General features: G+C 37.8%; 1 protein-coding gene across 1 annotated transcript in view; it reads left to right on the top strand.

Annotated features, from left to right (window-relative positions):
- The window catches only part of ZDHHC2 (zinc finger DHHC-type palmitoyltransferase 2), a 44,869-nt gene extending 29,605 nt beyond the window's left edge, over window positions 1-15,264 (top strand). The window contains exons 7-13 of the mRNA XM_052779970.1: window positions 3,126-3,246; window positions 3,940-4,072; window positions 6,542-6,668; window positions 6,860-6,952; window positions 8,092-8,201; window positions 8,654-8,731; window positions 11,665-15,264. Coding sequence (XP_052635930.1) covers window positions 3,126-3,246; window positions 3,940-4,072; window positions 6,542-6,668; window positions 6,860-6,952; window positions 8,092-8,201; window positions 8,654-8,694 — 625 coding nt within the window. The 3' untranslated portion in view covers window positions 8,695-8,731; window positions 11,665-15,264. The remainder of the gene's footprint in view (window positions 1-3,125; window positions 3,247-3,939; window positions 4,073-6,541; window positions 6,669-6,859; window positions 6,953-8,091; window positions 8,202-8,653; window positions 8,732-11,664) is intronic.
- The last annotated feature ends 6,387 nt before the right edge of the window (window positions 15,265-21,651 follow it).

Here is a 21,651-nt window from a genome sequence, read left to right as displayed (position 1 = left end):
GCACTAGAAAAAGAGGTATTGTCTTGCTTTATTTTTCCTAATTTGAGTGGATGTCCACAGTTCCTTGCTCACCCTGAAAAAAAAACGACTATGTGGAAGTGACAAGACAGTTTTGAAATATTGCACGGATGCTGATCAAACTTTATAGTTTCCTTTAAAGACCCGTGTTCAAGGGTTCTTTGGGAAATATCATATGGCTATTTTGCCAGCAAAACTAAGGGTGGAAAACAGTATAATGGGTGGGTTTTAGCCCCCCTGAAAACATCGTTAGGTCGTGCTTTGCTTTTCATATTGGGATTTTTTGGTGGGAGCAAGTTTGGTGGGAAAGAAGGGGAAAAGAACCCATGTGATGCTTAGGGAGAGCAGGGAAACGGTAATGGGAACTACTGCTGTTTTAATGTTCTGCTAGGAGAAGGTTTTCTGGAGAGAGGACAGGTAAAGCATTTGGAAGGCAGAGGCAGTAAGATGGTAGTCATGTCCTAGCCCCAGGTCAGCTTTCTTTTGCTTTTTGGGAGGCTTTATGTTGGCTATCACTCCTGTGCTAAAGCAAGTACTGTGATAAATGGAAATATTTAATGCTAATTGCCTTCTAACTACTCTAAGAGGTTTAAGTGATGCAGAAATAAAAGCATTAGTGATTTCTATGCTAGTGCTGCTGCTACTCATACTATATATAGATGGAGCTGCAGGCAGGAATGCAATGGCTTGAGGCATCACCAAAAATATAATTTGTATATAACAACTCTTAATACTAAGAAGGTGCATTAGGAACACCTCAGGAATCATTTGAAACATCTGTCGTTTTAGTCATCCAAAGAGAATTTAGCATCTCCTTAATTCTGCCATGCTTTTTGTTAACTGAGTTGCATCACCTTCAGTGCCTTGTAAGTTATTTCTTTGCCTGGTATTTTCAGTAAACTAACTCTTGAGACAGAAAGGATATCTCTTCTTTTTGTACTTCAAAATTAAGTGTTTTAAATGTTACCTGTAATCCAGATTAACCTGGACTGTTCTTCTGTATGAATGTTTCACTGCAATAGCACACCTTTATTTAGCCAGTTGTCAGTGCCATTTATCAGTTTTACTCTTCCTCAGAAACGTTAGACTTCAAATCTAACCACCATTCTTGGGTTTTATTATTTGATACTACATGTTTGAATAGTACAATTACAAAACCTCGATGTTTACTTTCCCCTCAATCTTCTGATGTACTATTCTCTTCCAGTAAGAACTCCTCAGTCTGGGGCTTTGTCAAAATTGAAGGGAGTGGAATAATTTATGAAAGTTTATTTTAATGCGTGTACTGTATGCATTAGTGCAAAAGAACGAGAAAGAAATCTGCCTTTGATTCAAGAAATTTTATCTTTGGGGAATAACATTTCACTTGATATTTCTTTTTGCACACTAAGCAGTGTCATAAAGTAAAAACTGTCCTAAAATAAATACCATGAAAGGAAAACTGGGTTATCATAGAAACCTTGAATCTGAATTGCTTGCAGTTTATCATGGAATTGCTTACTTTGACAATATTTAATGAAAAAGAACACTTGACTCTGGAGAATTGTAAATTTGCTTTCCAATAAGAATCATGATGAGCTTAGAAACATACCTGCTGTTTTTTTGAATTAGAACAATCTGGTTTGTCCTTCTTAACTGTAGTTAATACAGATGCTTAGCTATTGCTGCATGTTTAAATGGTGATGCTAAATTTAATGTTTAGCCAAGGTAGCATGTTTTGTAAAAACAAAACAAACCAACCCCTTATCCACCCTGAGGATGGGTAACGGTAGTGTACAGTGGAAGTTTATTTGGAATTTTTAGATTTTTACCATGTTCTGATTACCATATATCCTGTCATTACCATCACTGTCTCTCTAGAGAAGAGAATAGTTGCAGTAACTTGTCCTGTACTTCTAGAAGCCAAAGTTGAGACTCGCCACACATTCTTATTTTTTGAGAATTATTTTTCAGCATACAGGTGCTTTCATGGATGTAGTCTTCTCTTAATTAGCTGATCTTTCTGACAGCAATATCAATTAATTAAAGAAGGTATATGGAATGGTTTTTATTTTAAACTCATATGGAGAGTTATGTCAAAGTTAGCGGTGCAATGGTAACTTTGGTTAGCTTCTTAATGCAACCAAATAAAAGAAAGAGGAGGCTGTTTACCGATAAACATGGGCAGCATTCCAACATTTTTCATTTGGTGGGTATAATATCATTACATGTTTAATAGAACTCTAAAATTCATAATACTTAATATACTGCCTCTAATGGGAAGCTGCTATGGTATTAAATAGTACTCTCATCATGTCTCTCTGGTGATAGTGTATACTAATTGCTCATTATCATGTATAATTTCTTTAAAAATGGGAAACAGGTGAACTTGAAGCCCGTAAGTAAAAACGATAAAATGAGATTTATTTTAACATTTGGATGTGTATGTACATGTTCCTAATCTCTTTTATTTGCTGTCATGTTGTCACTGAAATTTAATGTTTTCTGTTTATTCAACAGTGTATTTCTCTCATTATTTTATATAAATATAAATATTTTTAGGAATCTCCTGTGAATACTCTTTAAGTTTGAGAATCTTACTAAGAAATTTTAGTATGTAGTCTGATCAGTGAAGGAGGATGTGGACTAAATGAGAGTGCTTTTATTCTCACAAAATTCAGTCAAGATTCAAATTCTTGGCTTGTAACTGTCCCAGTTGTTATGTGCAGTATGCCTAATGGTAAAACATGGATACTTAAACTTCCCTGCAAACTAAAAAAGTAACTATAACTGCAGTCACATTTACATCAGATGTGCTGGGAACAGATTTCATACCATAAGTGAAAATTAAATTTCAGTAAGCTGTTGAAAGTGTCATTACCTGGTAGAGTTCTTCAGGTTTTTTGTGGTGGTGGTGTTTTGGTTTTGGTTAGAATTACTACACAAGTTTGGGAGTTGAAGCTAAATACATTTCGGTAGCTTGAGGAACAAGAGGTGGGAAGCAAACTGGGTTTACATGCTGGTATTAACTTTTTTAGACTAAATAAGTTTAATTTTAAATTGGATGAAAGCAAAGAAAATAAGTTTCATTACATTCCATTTTTACTTTTACTTTTTTTTGTTGTCAGGGTGAACAACTGTGTAGGTTTCTCCAATTACAAATTTTTTCTTCTCTTCTTGGCTTACTCGCTACTGTATTGCCTTTTCATTGCTGCAACGGATTTACAGTATTTTATCAAGTTTTGGACAGTAAGTACCCTAATCTACATACTGTCTTTAAGCGTGTGAAGTTACCACTGTGCAAGAAGTCTAAGATTCCGAGGTATTACATTGTAATCTAGTATCTCCTTAGATGAGGTACAAGAGTTTATCTAATAAGCATAGCCCTCTATTTTTTTCTGTTTATCATAGTTTATGAAATTTCACTTATTTCATTATTTTGAAGCTGTGTAGAACAAGTATGCAATTATTTAGAAAACGTTTTACAAGGGAGTTTATATTCTAGATAGGTTTTGTTAACTTCCTTTAAAGCTACGCTATGAAAAAGCTTCAGAGAAATTTTCTAGTATTTTAATTATGATCATCTGGATTCATAACTTATGACATTAGCTTCTTTAGATTTGCAATATTTATGCTACAATGTAAGTTTTCTGAAAAGGCTAATTAAACAAGACAATTTTGTAGAGATAAATTATTCTTCACTAAAAGACACTTCAAAGTTCAGATCCAAACCGTTTCTTTGACTTAGATGCTGTCAGCAACCTAATTGCATGTCTGTCTGTACATGGAAGGTGTATAATTCATTTATTCAGACTCTTGTTGTGTGGTACGTTTGTGTCTGCGCTGAATTTGATTTGGCTGAATAGAGGATTATTAATAATCAAATTAAACAGCTATTTCCCCAATTCTAATGGCATAATTGTTTTTTTTTTTTTTTTTTAGAATGGCCTTCCTGATACTCAAGCCAAGTTCCACATCATGTTTTTATTTTTTGCTGCAGCTATGTTTTCTGTCAGTCTGTCTTCTCTCTTTGGGTATCACTGTTGGCTTGTGAGCAAGAATAAGTCTACATTAGGTAAGCAGATTTAATGCTTTTGTGTTTGACAGCAAAAAATAAATAATAAATGTATACTATATGTATGGGGTTAGTGGAAAAAGTGGGCAATCCTATACAGGTTCCTTGGATCCTGGTTGGAAGTGCCCAGATCTGGCAGTGTCCAGTACTGACTCCCCAGTTCCGCTGCTCCCTGGAAATTCTGACTTTTTCCTCTTGCCCCAAGGGGCCAAGCTATTAATGAACTTTTTGCCTTCCTCTGGCTTCCTCCCATCCGCAGCTTGTTAACACAAACTGAATAAATTTAAAAAAAAAAAAAAATGAGATCACTTTGTAATAATTGTTAGACGCACTAATGCGCGCTGGCACAAGTGCTTCTTGTTTGGTGTTCCCAGCCCCCGGGTCAGAGCCCTCTGATGGGGTGTCTCAGTCAGGGCAGTGGCTCTAGCGCTTCCTTCCCACCCATCACCCCCGCAGAACCAAAGTTCCTCTGTTCAGTTTGGCTACAGTTTTGTTTAAAAGCTCTGAAAGGCATAGTTATTGATTCCAAAACTTTGCCTGTACTGGAGGCAAGGAGAGAAGAGAAAAAATCTGGAAGGCAGGCTGATCGTGGCCCTGGTGTTGTTGGTTTTGATCAACATGACTGAGCACAAGGCGCCAACATCAGAGAATGATCTGATACAAAAGCACAGACGTTAAGGCAGTGCTTCTGTATTTGGCAGTAAATGAACACAGAGATCTGAAGGGCGTTTTCACAGTTGTGAGTCCTGTTTACCACATAATCATAGATGCATAGAAAGGACTCGAGTTATGAGTTAATTTCAGAAACCTCAAAGAAGGTGTCCTGTGCCTCTACTATGGGAGTGTATATATAACTGCATTGAATATCAGTGTTAAAACAGGATTTCCCACCACCTGGATGCATGTTTGTCTGGCTACAAATCTTAAAAAAGGAGGTGGAGAAGATTGAGTGCCTGTTCTATACTATATCCTGGACTGTAATAATACCAATTTGCAATATATTCATTACAGTTTCTAAATCTCTAAATGCTTTTCTGTTGATATAAGCTGAATTAGAGTAAGGCAATGAATTGATCTGTTTTTTCCAGCTCTCTTCAGATTTAGTAATATGTAGAAGATTAATGGAAAACTTTGAATATATATCATTGGAAGAAAGCTTGTTTACTTCAAGATTTCTCTAGGGTTTGTGAGTTTCTTCAGTATTCTGAAAAATCATATACTTAGAAATTAGTATCGGAAAAAAAATTGGTCAATCTTGTTATAAGTGAAGAAAAGTTTTATTAATGATGGTTAAATGAACAGAAATATTTAAGTATTCTGTTTATAAACTGTTCTTAGCATTTTATTACAAAAAAAAATGTGTTCAAAGGTAACCATAATGCAGTATGCTTCTAATTCAATATTTCATGTTTTTTTAAAACAAATTGAATTCCATGCAGGTAATACACCATGTTTTCTGTACACTTAAGCTACTCAGAAAGATCCGTTTGTCTCCTCTTCCCATTTTACTTTGGGAAATAGGTCAATACGTGAAACCCTGAACATGCAATAGTTCGGTAATGAAGCCATGACAGCTTTAAGTGTGATTGTGCTTAAATCATCCTGGGAGCTGTGTTCCTAGCCTAACATGGGCATCTAAAAGGGTCTCTCTATTTTCCCATCCTCCTCCTTTAAAACACCTTGTAAATAATGCATACTACATGTTGAAGGTCACTTCCAGCAGTTCATAGCTAAGGATTTACTGCAGAAGGACGATCTCTGCGTGGTTCCAGCATGGTTTGTGTGAGCTGTACTGTCAGGACATCAGGACATAGTTTGCCTACTATATATAGCCAATTAAGGGAATTAAATGGTTATCAGTCACTTGGTGGAAAGTGAGTGAGTTTTCTGCTTCAGGCACTTTGCAACACTTGCAAGCTATATATAGCTCTCTTCTCCAGAAATTTAGGTTGGATGTCCATGGGGAATAATCTGGGTCTGCAAGTAAAGTGCTTTCTTTATGCAGCTGTAAAAACACACAATATTTTCATACCCCAGGGTGTGAAAAGCTAGTCTTACTAGTAAGGTAGGTTAAGCTTTTCATCTTTTCCATTCTTCTTTCTGTAGTAAACTCTTTGTTTAGGTTTTTGTTTCTTAAACACACTCTGTGGTCTAGTCACATGCTGAAATCTTCATGTAACGTATCACACCTTCTTAAAAACTGAGTTCCTTGCTCTTCCTTGCCTTGATTAGGGAGGAGGGTGGAGGGAGGAGACTTCCACCATTCCTCAGCCGTAGGTCTTCCTCCACACGCAGTGACTGTGTAGCACTGACTTGGGCTTTCATGAGTGGACTAGCTTTCTCAGTCATTGGGCAGTACAGCCTCTCCTCTTGGATGATGGTGTATCATCAGTGCAATTGGCTAAATATTGGTGTGAAACTTAAATGTGCTGTCTTGGGAAGAGATCCAATTCATTTTTTTCTTTTAAGAGGTATTCAGAGCTCCCATATTTCGTCATAGAACAGACAAGAATGGCTTCAGCTTGGGCTTCAGCAAAAACCTAAGGCAGGTGTTTGGTGATGAGAAGAAATACTGGTTGCTGCCTGTATTTTCAAGGTATGCTCAGTTTTTAATGCTTCATTTATTGAAACTATTGAATAATCAGGATCCACAGGGTTTGGGGGGGTGGTTAGTTTTTTGAAATAAGATGCAGTAATACTCGCTTTAGAAAGAACCAGTTCTTCGAATTTGGGGTTGGGTTTTTTTTTTTTTTTGGTATGTATGACACTAATTCTGATTTTTTTCAGTCTAGGGGATGGTTGCTCCTTCCCAACTTGCCTTGTTAATCAGGATCCTGAGCAAGCTTCCACACCTGGTGGTCTTAATTCAACATCCAAAAAGTAATCTGCTTTTTGTTACTCATTTCAAATAGTTGATACTCTATTTTTTCCTCTGCACATATAAATAGAACCATGTATAAGATACTTAAAAGTGGTAAGCAAATGAAGAGTATCCTATTAAAAAATGCAAGTCAGATTTTAAACAGCTAAGCTGTAATTCAGTTAATCCTCAGACTTATATTTAAATTTATGGAAATAAGGTGGGGGTTTTTTTTCCCCCCCGATGTGTTTTGTCTCAGTTCAGTAGCATCCTAGGACCTGAATTTTCCACACCTGCCTCACATTCAGTATCAGCAACATTCTGTTCTGCACACATATGAGACAGTTAGTCAGTATGCCTGTGATATGGATGCATTACCTTGCAAGGCTTTTGGGGGAGGCCTACTTCTTTGTATCTGGTGAAAGATGCTTTGCATAAGGGAATCCCAGGCCTCAGCACTTGTGCCAAAGCACAGGAAACTGCATATTAAATGCACATGTTTTGTTTCTGCTGGCAATAGGACATATTTTCTTAATCCTTATCCTTCATGGACATGACATCTTTAAAGTGTGAAAAGTATGCAGATGCTCCTTTAAATAAATATAATAGCGCTAGTATTTCATATTGTAACTTTTTTGCAATATTTATGTAATGAAGAGTGTGGTAAGTATAGTAGACTTGAATATGTGACTAAGAAATGATAATGGCATCATATTGACAATCTTTTATTCATAAAAGAAATACATTACATTTCAGCTAGCTGTTTATTGATGTTTTAAATCTTACCCCAGTGATCCGTAGCTTGTATTAGACAAGAGATTTTGGAGATGTTCTCTCCACTATTTATCGTGTCAGGTTTGTTGTAGAGGGAGAGAATATGGATACAGTGCATTTGGAACTGAAGCACTAATATATAACAGCTGTCAAAGAAAAAAATCAGAATGTTTCCCTGTTCTGTGCTAGGGAGTTGCTTTTTAGATTGCATTTGCATCTGTGACAACTACAGTGTAACGTATGTAGTGATAAAAGTGTAGTGATTGTCAGAAAAGCAGCAAGGTAAGGTAGGGAAAGTACTGCATACGACAAAGTGTCTGTGATGTGTGGTAAGATAAGGAAAAATTACTGCAGTTTACTAATGTTCTTTTTATTGGCATTACAGTGAGAACCACCTGTTTCCTGCAAAGCCATTGCGTGATTCCCAGAGCCACCTTCTTACGGATACACCGTCTTGGTCAGAAACCAGTGCAAAGGCTGAAAAGGGCAAAGTTGGTAAGGAATTGATTTATGCTGCAATGATTCGTTTTGTAATAAACTTGTTTTGGAGGATATAGTGTAAAAATTACCAACATCATCTGGTTTGTATTCACGAACAAAAATACATGAAGCTTATTTTAAATGGATGTCTGTAGGAGGTTCTATGTATCAGGCTGCTGTGCCCTTCCCAGTTAAACCTGACCAAGAGATACTGAGAACACTAACACCAGTGGTGCTAATTATCTTTTAGTCTGAACCTGGTAATTATTTTGGCTACAAATTGCTTGTATCAGCATATGATGACATCTTGTTGCAACTAGTGAAAAGCTGTGTAGTGGACACAGGACAGGAATAGACTTGGTAATAGTGGAATCACGTTAAGATGGATTGTTAATTAAAGGTTGTATTATTTGCTGAAACAGACATGAGACCTTTTCCTGTGGAAATACCATTTTTTGTCTTTAAAGGTATGAGCAATCCTGCATTAACCATGGAAAATGAAACCTAATTTCTCTTGAAAGAAACATCTGAATATGTAAGGAAAGGTATGTTAATATTCTCTGTACTTAGTATGTTACTCCACTTGAAGAATTCACAAAAGAAAATTACTAAAGCAATTCCTATCTGTTGTCTTCAATTTAATTTTTTTTACCACAAGTAGTTGCACATGAATTCATAATCTTAAACTAAACCTCCTATTTCTCAATGTGTCATGTTTGCAAAATAGTTTAACCTTTATACCCATTGCCTTTAGGTAGTATTCCAAAATATTATTATTATTATTATTATTCCCTTTCTTTAGAAAGAGAATGAAGTTATGACTATTCAAGTTGTCCAGCAAATATTTGTAAAGCTAAGTTTGAAAATGAAGTTAATTCTTAATAGTGAACACAAAGATCATAGCTTGGTCTTCTAAAGCAGGTAAAGGTCTATCAGATGATGAAGGAAAAAAGATTTATTCTAATATATAAGCTATTAGCAGCTTGATCTTCTATGTCAGGTACTGAGCTGCATCCTATTTAATAATAAAGTACTGCCTACTGATGACAAAAGGTGTCCATATGACTTCCTGACCATTTACTTACCTGTTGTCAAAAACAGCTGAGATTTTTTTGACGTTTTGCTTTGGTGTCTTGCACCATAGACTTCTCAGAAGGCAGGTTTGAGAAGCAGCTAGTAAATTTTGTTATGTACATAGGAGGAGACCTTAATAATTGGGTTGTGGGGAATGAACACAATCAATCATCGTATTCAGTTTAGTATTTGAAGATTTCTAACTCCATTAAAGCTTATGGAAATCAACTATTTCATATTCAAAGCTGGATAAAAAAATTTGACTCCAACCCTAATAATTTCAGCATACCAAATAATTTACGATTTTCCAACAACATTGGAGAAGTCATTCCAGCAAGGTCATTTCCATCTTTGCTATTGGAAGCACCCTTTCAGTCAGCCTGAAAAAGAGTCTCAAGTGAATGCCCTTCATTTGTGGGTGACATGACTCCTGGACATGCTTTCACGCCTGTCAGGTTGCTCTTGGTCGCTCCTAGAGGAAGTGGGAAGTATGGAAAGCCATCAGAGAACTGCAGTGGTTGTTAGGAGACCCATCAGGCATGGTATTGAACTGTCAGGGCAGATTATAAAAATGACAGGTGTACAGATACCAACAGGTGGCCTGTAGCTTGTACCAGAAAGGTCCCAAAAGTTCAGTTGGATTCATCAGAGAAATAAAAAATTCTTGACCCTTACATTCTGGTTTTGTTTTAAGTGGCAAATGAAGACACAGACAGTTCCAGATATAGGTACATCTACAAACTTGATGATGGTATGAAGTGTTAAAGTGTTAGAAATGTGGGTGTCAAATGAACAGAGTTAAAGAGAGAGCGAATGAAATTCAGCCGGTATCTGCAATTTTGACTGCTCTGTGTACGTTTTTTTTAATAGAATCTAAGAATATAATTTCTAACCCTTTGTTAAAAATGTAAAATGCTGTGCTTCTGCCCTGATTAATCCATCTGTTGTTTCAACAGAACAACAGTTTCTGGAAAAGAATAAATTATTCAACTTCAGTTACTTTAGTGTCTTACATGTCGTCACTACTCAAGAGTAAAGCATTGGAGATAGCCTTTAAATAAACAGATTTTTGGATTATATTGCAGAAATATTATTAACTGCAACTAGTTTTGTCAGGTTGGACTTAAACTTTCTGAACTCCTAACACCTTATTTACTTAAGTAATAACTTTTAAACTTTAATCTTTCTTTGAACAGTGTGTACATTTTATTGGAACTTTGTCATTCAGATTATTCTGAATATCAAACAGGGTCTGTGATTGTTCTCAAGATGCTGAAAGTGGTTTTTTCAAGCTGTTTAGCTTGATAAACAACCAAAAAAGAGCATGAGATGTTTGGGGTTTTTTTCTTTTAGTCCAGTCTGAGAAAGTAACAATTAGATTTGTGTTTGCAGTCTGATTACTCCACCCACTGGGTTTTGGCGGGTTGGTTGGTTGTTTGGGGCTTTTTTTGTTTCTTCTTTTTGTGAGCATCCATTTTGAAGTGCAGCTTTTTAAAGAGGGACCACCTTCAGAGGTTGTGTTCCAAAGAGTCGGTGTAAAGCCAAATAAAGGGGCTTCTGGAAGTTAGTTTTACCTCAGACCAACGCATGCACATCTGAAAAGGCAGTAGCTAAGGTCTGATAATTTCTCTGGCGTGAGTGTTAAGTGCCAGTTTGGTTGTACCCTTAGCACTCTCTGAGATATTTCTGTGGCACTTAAAAGACTTTCTCGAGATGTAACAAAAAAGCTAGATTACTCTGTGTGTGTGTGTGTGTATATATATATATATACACACACATACACACGTCTCTCTGACACACAGTTGCTGGAATAAGAGCCCTTATATAAAAACGTTTTTACATTATTTTAACTACGTTGCATTTAACATCATTACTTTATTGTCAGTCTTTGAGTTATATTTGTTCCTAGGGAGTGAATAGAATACTTTAATAAAGATGCTGAAGTCACAACAACAAAACCAAGTAATTTAATCTTCGATATGAAAAATATTGCCCATGGCCCCTGCCAGTGTGTTAGTAATTTGAATTTCTGTCCCAGCTAAGGATATGTTCAATATCCTGTGTCCTGTAATCCTTTATAGTTAACCAGAGGACTAATTACTGAGAGTGCCAGATGTAGTTTACACAAATGTAATAGAGAATTGGTTTTTAATGATGGTGGTACCTGGAAGTACCGTAAAAATAGCTCACTTCATTTTATAAACTGGTGGCCTGCTTGCTATGTAGTCAGTTTTTAATCATTGTCATCCTGAAGTGGATTAATAACATATCTGTGAACAGTCTTACTGTGTTCCTCTTCAGGGTGGGATTTTCATTCAGCTGTTGTTCACTTTCACCTTTGAGTTGATGAGACTTGTTGCAATACCTTAATTTTTAAGTTTTTCTGATTAATGTTCTGTTCTAGTTCAAGAAAAAGCTGTTGTTGGAAGGAAGATGCATTCTTCCAAATATCAGCCCCGTGGGCCAGCTGCTCCTGTCTGCTCCTGTGTGGATGTGCTCAGAAAACAAACTGACAGATGATTAGCTGTCTCCATGTCACTGCTTGAAACATGAAACTAAACATACTACTTCTGAACCATATAAAGAATGTTTCAACTTAAAATTACTGGTTTTGAATGGTAATGGATGATTCTGAGTATTAGGAAATGAAAAAAAAAAAAAGGAGTCTGAGTTTACAATTGTAAAAACACAATGGCTGGTTTTACTTTGCTGATCAGCACAAGAAAAATGTGACCTCCTTACATATCAGTCCATATTCTTGCCTTGGTTTTGAAAACTCACCCGTTAATTCCAATTGCTGTAAGTAGCTGACTTTAAAATCAAACTTTTGCACTACTGGCTTCATGAATTGGGAGAACGGCCAGTGTTGATTATGAATAATTTAGTGGTTTGGTGGACTGTATTTTCTTTTGAGCGCTTGATAAGCAATTTTTGAAGATAAGGAGACCTAAGTGAAGTGTCTGACTGTTTTTGGAATGCTTTTGGAAAACACGGTTGCAAAAGCTCTGTTTACCTTCAGATCTACACTACCAATAGTTTGAAAAGTTGCGGAGGGGGAAAAAACTCCTTTGTTAATTGAATGCTATAGTGGGTCGCTGGTAAGTGGAGCGATAAAAAGCCTGTGTTCAGATGGGTAATACATAAATGAAACTGGCCAGCTAGGGATTTTGATGGGAGCTGCACAGGACAGTGCTATGAAATGGGGATTTTATTGTCCCATTTGGAGCTGTGAACCCCTTTGGGAAATGAATGTTGGCACTTAACTCTGATCCAAAAGGCTTTTTACCAACCTGTGTTCCTGAGGGCAGCTGTGTTTCAAAATCCTAGTTTCTTATTAATCAATAGTTGTCTCAGATTTCTTTTTTTCACTTGTTCTTTAAGACACTGCCTTTCTTACTGCATAACTTAATGAATATCATGTACAATCAAGGGGACTTACTGTTATAACTTGTGATATTTGCATTTACAGGACAACAGACTTCTGATTGCAATACCAAAAAGCCAAGCTGCTGCACATAGGAAAACCCCTTCAATTAAGTTAGGAGCTAGCAGCTGTCTTAGGATCAGATAATAAAAGATGCATTATCAGCTTTCAAAGTCAAGGAAGTTTCAGCAACACAAATCTAACTGTCTTGTGCCTTTTGGATACACTACATTTATGGTATCAGTGTTTACATTTAAATGCAAATTGTTATTCTGAAAACAACTTTAGGAGGAACTTAGTTACGCTTTCTAGGTGGCTAGATAGAGACTAGTCCAAAAAAGAAGAAAAAAACCCAAACCTCTCAGACTAAGCTTAGTTCAGTTGAAGCAGAAAAGTACTTCTGTTATCAAACCTGAGTCACTTACTTACTTCACAGGTTCACGGTGTAAAGATGCCAGTTGTTTGTTTAGAAAACTGGCAGCAGGACTAAGTGACAGATCTCTGAAAGCAAAAATCGTACCATTAACTCTTCTACAGGCAGGTAACTTTACAATTTGTCTTTCCTGGGTTTACAACTTAAGCGATAGCTGTTGGAGCACAAATGTGGCTTTTTTCGAGTGAGGGAAAATGTATTTATTTTACTTCCTTTTTTCTTTTTTTAATCTCAAAATTTTACCAGCCTGAAAACATCTGATTCTTGCCAGAAGTGCCAGAGTGTGGATCCCTTGATGTAGAACACCTTTTTTAAACTAGCATGAAGGTAGCATACAGTTTACATGATGCCTGCAGACATCTAGCAACCAAAAGTTTTTCGCAGCTATTTATTCAGTGTTGTTCTGTCAGCTTACCTTGTGTTAGTGTTTGTTTAAAGGCTAACTTGTCAAGGGGTAAGGGGGAGAGGGAAAATATATTTTTTAACACTTCAGGTTCTCTATCTGTATAGTCTTGTTTTTTACGTAGTTAGTCACAGGGTGGTTTGTCATGGAGCATGCATTTGAAAATACTGAGTTAAAAAGTTGAAATTCAGCTTCAGTGTAACTTGCTCCGTATTTTTACATAAAGACAAAGTACAGATTTCTTCCCCAGCAAAACTCAAAATGGAAATGGCACTCTCTAATACAGATGTCAGCTTCCCTGACTATGTCCAGGGCGCTGAGAGCTCTTAGTAAGGCTGGGGATCAATGTAGAGAAAGGACAGGGATAAGGGATCAAGAAAGGCCTGGCTTCAATGTGTCTCAGAAGTCACACTTGGAAAGCACAATAGCCCTAAATAATCTGCAGCTTTGATGTAGCCAGAGGCTGTCCCTCTAGCAGAAAACTGATGGAGGCATGGGAAGCATATGCTGATGAAGGGAGGAGAAGGGGAAAGAAGTGATGGCAGCTCAGAGGTAAACGTTCAGCAGATCTGAGCCAGAGGGCTGTAGCTACACCTGCTCTCAGGATGGGTATGAGCTGTGCCTCTGTGAAGAGCACCATCAGCAGGCTTTTGAGGGTTCCTGGCAGTTCTCCCTGTATAGAGTATGGACAAAAGTGAGCTAGTCGTGCTCCAAAGTATAATTTCCAATATGACTATATTCTTGGCTTTAAACTCTCTAATACTTTATACAGCAAAGTGAAAATGGTCTTTTTGACATATTGTCATTGAGCATCGCTGCTGTTACAATGCACACAGGAGAATTTGTGAAGAGGTAAGGGGAGCAAGGATGCAATGTTGTTTGTCCGCTTACACTGATTCTCCTGTTCTTTATATTCTTGCTAGGCACTTTACTACAGCCTTTTGTGTAATTTCTGTATTTTTTTTAAAGACTGCTTTTTACCTACTGTACAGTTACTAATCTACTTTTTTGCTAAAAAGAAAATAATAGCCGTGATATTTCTCTAGCAGTAGACTGCATTTCAAGCTTCAGTGGAAGTTGGATGAGTTCTACAGACTCCTCAGATGGGCCCGAGTCCCTAATGACAACAGAGTTAAATTTATTTTGTATATATGTAAACAGTCATATGAATCATAGCCCCCCACATGCATAAGAAGCTTCCTTCGTTTGTAGGTTAGAACAAATCCAATACATGTCTGCACCAGAAGTGGTCCATACATATTCTATGTCAGTTGATGTACTGGTGATAGAGTGCTCAAAGTCTTCACATATTTTTATTAAGAAAATAGAACACCTAGATTTTGGTGAGCTCCTCCCACTGAGCAATTAGACACAGCTGCTGCTATGCACTTTAATTCTTTAACTTGAGAGAAAAAACACTGCAGTTTAAGTTGCAGATTGAAAGTTCTTTAGTAGCCTACAGCTGTGGGCAGGTAGTTAATGAAATACTGCTAATTATTTTTAACTGTACTTAAAATCAGAGTCTTCAAGCAAGACTTCAGAACGGTTGCAGGAAGTGAGTTTTTTTTTAGTGCATGGTATGCTGTAGCTGTTAATCATTATTTGGACTAAGAGTTCTTGCCCTGATTCAGTTGACTGGTGTGCTGGAGCTGGGGGGGAATATATTTCAACATAAATTTAGTGTATAACTGCCACTTATTAATGTATTGCTTACATAAATAAATGCTTCATGTTCAGCAAGTCATGTATGTAGTAGTCATTGACGTGCTACCTTTGGTTTTACTGACAGTGTACCTGAATAGCAGAACATCATCTCTACTATGGCTTCATTAACAACATAGTTGCTATAAATGTCCCCACCTCACCCCTTCACCAGCAATCTTTGACTTTTATAGGTAAGTTTTCCCTCCCCCATTTAATTGCTAGATCCCTAGCACACAAAGCACCTCCACTGTGAAATGGGTAAAGTGGGAACCAAATCCTTTTTGGTCTTTCATGAGTGAGATACTCTATGTCTTCATGCTGGCAAGAGCAGACACAGCTGCACTCCTTTGGATACTGTTGAATGTCAGAAAGGTAGAATTTTGTCCCTGAAAAGAAGGGGTTCTTAAACTCACCTCACTTTATAGAACTGAGGAGGTGCAAGGAAGGGAAGTATGTTACTTACCAGGGTTGTCACCCACAGCAGCTTTGCTTCATGAGAGCTGTCCAGTGCTTCCCATGCCAGATTCTTCCGATGTGCCTGACTTTCCCCTCTTTGCACTTTGCTAACAGTCTCCCCTTGGAAAGTATTGCATCCACCTCTGGTGCAGAGAGGAATGAGACTGTACTCAGGGGCCTCTAAAAATGCAGGAACAGTTATGTAAAGATGAGAACGGCTTTCACCCGTTCCAGTCCAGACATAACTTGCAGTATATGTTCCAAGCTTTCCCATTTTTTATTTAAAACACTTCCATAAATACTTGTATTGAACCATATACAAACATTCTCATCCAAAACAAGAAGATTAAAAAAAGAACATGCTGCTTCGCTGTATGGGTGGTGGGGTGTCTTTGTTGCCACTTCACTTGCAGCTATCACTTGTTCATCAGTGACCTGGTAAGAGGACAGGAAAAGCACCAGCCTTCTGGGGTAAAATTTTGAGCAAGTGGCATCTGACATAACCCAAGGAACACCTTGCTTACTTTCCCTTTGCAGTTTTTTTTCAATTGTTACCTTTTCAAAAAATTTTGATCATCATTCTCTCTCTCTTCCCCTTCCCTTTCCCTTCAAGTCCAGATTGAAAAGTCGTTCATTTGAAATGTACAATCAGCATCTACATCGTCTTTATTCCTCTCCCTCTGAAGGTTCATTATAGATACTTAATTCCTTCATTTCTCCAAGTTTTCCTCATGGCACTTAGCACTGAAATACACTAACTCTGTCATCCTGAAATCTGGCTGTGTAGTTTCCAGTATTTGGGGCAATGATTACATGCTTCATCCTACAACACTGTAACCTTCTCAAGCAGATGGGCCCAACAGTTCAGTTGCAGCAGTTGGAAGAGCATGCTGTCAACCGTGTCCCTTTTCACACCTCCTGCATGCTCACAGTTTAACTGATTGGCATAACTGGAGCAGACCCAACACTTCCTGATAGTCATCATTTTATCAAGTCATTTTCCTTTTTTTCTTCTGAAAACAGAAATAATTCTCAGTTCACCTAAGAAGGAGCCCTAGTTATAAAGACAAAATACAGAATGTATACAAACTGTGTGTTACAGCCTGAACAACAGGAACCTATTTCCAGTTATTTATCATATCAGAGATTAAACTGGCCTGTAGTTCAAACAGATACAAGTACAACAGAGAAAATCAGTAGATGATATAAGCAGACTTAGCAATTAACCTTCATATAAAACACTACTTGCAGATACTACAGAAACACTCCAGAGCATGCAGAGGGACAAGAATGAAGGAAAATGGGGAGCTTGCAAAGCTCAGCTATTATATGATCAAAGGTAAATGAAAGATACTGCCAACTGCAACCATAGCTCTTGATTTGCTACCCTATAAAAAGATAAAGCATGTTCTCTATAATGCAGCTGAAAAAGTTAAACTGTTGCCGATTTCTACCTGCTGCACAGAGAAAGGAAGGCTTCCCCTCATTGGGTTTTATTATTTGTGAGATTTTGTTCAAGCAATTTGTGGTAGTCAGACAACTATCAAGAGTTCTACTGGAGGCTTTTGGCTTGCTTTGGTGGTATTAAATAAAAATCTCGAGAAGTCTATTTTATTTTAAAATTCACTTCTTAGAATAATTACTTTACAAGTTAATATAACTGCAATGAACCCATGCCATCCTAAATCCATTAACATCATGTGAATATTAAACTTTCAGGGAAGTTCTAAAAACTGATTCACTACAGGACCAGTTTCTTCCTTTCAGTGCACTCAACTAGTTTATATGAGTTATTAGTTAATTCAAGGTTGAGAAGACAATTGGGAGTTTAAAACAGAGGACACAGAGACACATGTTCTCAAGTAAAAATGACGCTTGAGAAAATGGAAAAAAAAATCCAACCAAAAAACAGCAAAACAAAACCAGATATACCATTGGGAAGCCTAAGTGAAGATGCAGGGTCTTAATTTTGTGGTTTTTTACTTTCTTTGAATGGCATATTTGTTAGTATGTAGCACATTTAAAATAAACAAAAGCAGCAACATTTGGCCTTATAAAGCCACACTTTCATTCTGTGACCGGTCAGTGAACACCTTCAATGGAAGAAGGCTCAGAGAAGAGAGGCAAGGATGGTGTGCTCATGGAGCTCAGAAAAGAATGCAGGAAGTGACCACAGCTGTCACCAAAGAAGCCAAACTGATGTCAGCACCAAGGGGACCAGAGATGGCCTTTGCTGTAAACAAACAGCTGTATCAGTTGAGTGGGTCAACTGGTTATGTAAATGGCCTTCCCTAAAATAATCAGTAGAAAGTAGTATCTTCCTGAGCCAGCCACACCAACACAGGGATGTGTGTATGTGGCTCAGCCCAACACAGAGTATAAAAATTGAACACCCAGCAAAATCAACTTTGAGGAGCACAATGGGCTCAAGCTGGCTTCAGCCCATGTGTTCTTTCCTGGCAGCTGGCATCGCCCAGCACCATGACGGTGAGCATGCTATAGACATTGGTAAAGGGAATGATGTTCGTATTGTGATTCAACTGTATATACAATTGCTATATTGTGTTTGTGTTGCAATTTCAGTATATTGCTGTATCACTTTTCTAAATCAACTTCTCACATAACAACAAATATCTTCAACTAAGTTCGGTACTACAACTAAGTATTGGACTAACGCACCCACTTTGCCAGCTGATTGTTAGCCCTTCACCTATTTTTCTAAGCGACTGCCAAAGAAGGATTACGCAAAAGAGTTTTATAGAGCTGAACAAGTACTACCACTCAAGAACATTCAGCCAACACAATTAAATGCAAGATTTCTTAAACACCAATACTTACAAACTAGGAAATTTTACTTGGAACTATTAAGTGAAAAATACTATCAAGTTATACTATCTGCTGCGTGGGCTTCTATGACAAGGATGCCTCAAAAGACGGGTTTGATTCTGTAACTTTGGTTCTGAAGTACACCCTGCTACTTAAGGCAGCGTTTAAGGTTACTCCCCCAGCATGAAAATTAATACCATCAGTGCTGTGCAATTAACAGAAACACAACTTGTAACCCAGCAGAAATAATTCTCAACTGGATTTATGTACAGCTAGACACACTTGTCATCAACCAGTTCCTCCCACTGTGACTAATCATACTCTTGAGATGTTACTCAGACCTACTGTTTGCTCTGCAATTGTTTAGGCTCCCACATTTCAAGCACTACTAGTGGAATTATCTTTGATACAGTAATTTTAAACTAAAGAAAACCAGAGGAACAAGTAACTGATTCCCCAAGGCATGCTGTTTCCTTTTGCTTCAAGAGCTTAACATGCCCCATTACCTGAAAGTGGAACCAACCAAGTCTCTGTTCTTTCAGCAAAACACAACATTGTTAGGGCAAAAGCCTACATGAGGACGGAAAGGATGGACCTTAAACAAAACAGGCTGCCTACACAAGTTACATCTTCTAGTGCATGCTATACAACATGAAGTAACCACTCAATCTTCACTGTGTGGACTGTCCTCTGGGTGACCAATAAGCACATGTACCTTGTGGGTGCTTATGCCTCATCTAATTCAGACACAAGGATCCAGTGCAGTCAGTCTACGTAAGTGTGCTTTAGTATCATAGAAGAGTTAGCACTGGAAGGGACCTGTGGTGATCATCTAGTCCAATATACCTGCTCAAAGGAGGGTAAAATACAGCAAGCTGGTCAGAAATTATTTCCCTTTCATAAATCCAAGCTGACTACTTCTAATAACCTTCTTATCCATTCTATGTCTGGAAATGGGTTTCTAGGATTATCTGCTCCATCACCTTCCTAGGGATCGAGGTGAGGTTGACCAGCCTGCAGTTCCCTGCATACTCCTTGCTCTTCTTGAAGGTAGGGAGTGACATCTGTTCTCTTTCACTCATCAGGAAACTGCCCTTACCACCATGACCTTTCAAAGATAACAAGAACAGTCTCTCACAGTGACATCAGTCAGTTCCCTCAGCACCTGTGGGGGCATCCTATCAGGTTCTCTGAACTTCTTCATGTGCAATTTGTTTACATGTTCCTAACTTGATCCTCCTCCACCAAGGGTAAGTATTCCTTGTTTCAGACTTGCCTAGGCATCTCAGGCACCTGGGATCCTGAAGTCAAGCCTTAAGAGTAAGAACCAAACCAAAAGTGGCATTGAGTACCTTGGCCTTCTCCATGTCCTTTGTCACTAGGTCTCCTGCCCCCATTCAGCAGTGGTCTCGCATCTTCTCTAATCTTTCTTTGCTCCTGATGTCCCTGTAAAAGCTTTTCTTGTCCCTCATCAGATTCAACTCCAGATAGACTTTGGCTTCCTTAACCCAGCCACTACACACTTAAGACAGTGTCACCTGCCCCTGCTTCCACCTTTCATACACTTCCTTTCTTTGTTTGAGTTTAGTCAGAAGCTCCTTGTTCATCTGTGCAGGCTTCCTCCTACTTCCATTTGGTTTCCTGCATGAGGGAATGAACCATTCTTGAGCTTGGAGTAACCAGTTAGAGATGATTAGTGAAAGTTCTTAGATGTCAGAGGTTATAGGTCATCCCCAAATTCTTATGGGAAAAAAGCCTCAAATATTCCAAATATGTTCCAGACCTATTTTCTTCCATCTGAAAGATCCTTCTTGTTGAGTTTCAATGAGCAAAGGGATTAAATGTGTAAAAAAAAAAAAAAAATTTAAATAAAAAAAAAAATAGTGACAGAACATAATGTTCCTGGAACACTCATCTGACTCCAGAAGCCAAAAATACAAGTGAATAAAAAAAAAGATAGATCAAATATAACAGGTTTTGATATTGCATTTCTTCTGACAAACCTACTCAAACAACAATATACTTTAAATGGATTGGGAAAAGCAGAGGCCTAGAAAGAGAATTCTTGTCTCTGAACAAAAAGGTGCATATCCAGACAGCTGGAACTGTGCCTGCACATTTATTTTTGCAAAAGCAATTAAAGCTGTCCACTTTGGAAACAGATTCAGATTTCAGGCTCTGCAGTTTACAAGTAACAGTCTTAACACAAGAAGAAATTACTTTTTTCATAATCTCTACAATTCACCATTGAAATCACTCCTTAATGGAAACTAAACCTAATTTTGCTATGTAAACTGAATGATGCACAGATGTCTCCCCAGCTGTAATCAACTCTCAACAGACAGATCACATTGATCAGACCAAGAGCTCTCACACAGAATAAAGCATAATCTTAGCTGATCGGTGGGTTTTGAGAAAAGCTTTTCTTACAGGAAGAAAACTAAAGAGGACAATTGCTGAAAGTCAAATGCCCCATGAGAGTTTTAGGTTAAGGCTTAAGCAAACTCAGCCTGGTCCTGCAGACTGCATGCCGATTAGCAGCTGGGACACGAGACACACACCTAGCATGGGTTTAGTTTCTTCCAAAAGGAATCCAAGCTCTGACAGGTTCATGACAGGAAGCAAAGCAAAGCACAGCACAGCATGTGGGATGCTCAGCAGTCACTTCAAAAATGCATCCCAATCTGAGCTAAAACTTTTTCTGTAGACACACATTTAGCAGCCTCTAAAAACTTCCTTTGATCCACAACTAAAGAGTTACTTCAAAACAAAAACCCATCAAAGTTCTTCAAAGTTATTCCCTTCAAAAGTTAACCACAGATAGGTGTATCAGTAGGCTTTAGGCAAAGCTACTAAACTTTAAAGCAAATGCATCAAACTTCAGGTGTTCTTAATTCCACATGTATGCAAATTTTCCACATAAGCCACAGTAAGAATCCATCCTGTTCTCCCATTAGGTAGTCCCTATCTTATTAAAGCCAAAGCCAAACAAAGTTAAAACAAGTCACCATCATCTAATGCATAATGGTATTAAAATAAATTACTAATGGAATTTGGATGCCTCAGTAGTAAATTGTAATCACCACTTTTGCAGCTCAGGACAGTAGGAACGAAGTGATTGGAAACACATGAACAGAATTCTGCT

This window comes from Harpia harpyja, chromosome 2 (genome assembly GCF_026419915.1).
Source record: "Harpia harpyja isolate bHarHar1 chromosome 2, bHarHar1 primary haplotype, whole genome shotgun sequence".
NCBI lineage: Eukaryota > Metazoa > Chordata > Aves > Accipitriformes > Accipitridae > Harpia > Harpia harpyja.
The sequence above is the reverse complement of the archived record's forward strand: the minus strand, read 5'-3'. Positions and strand labels throughout refer to the sequence as shown.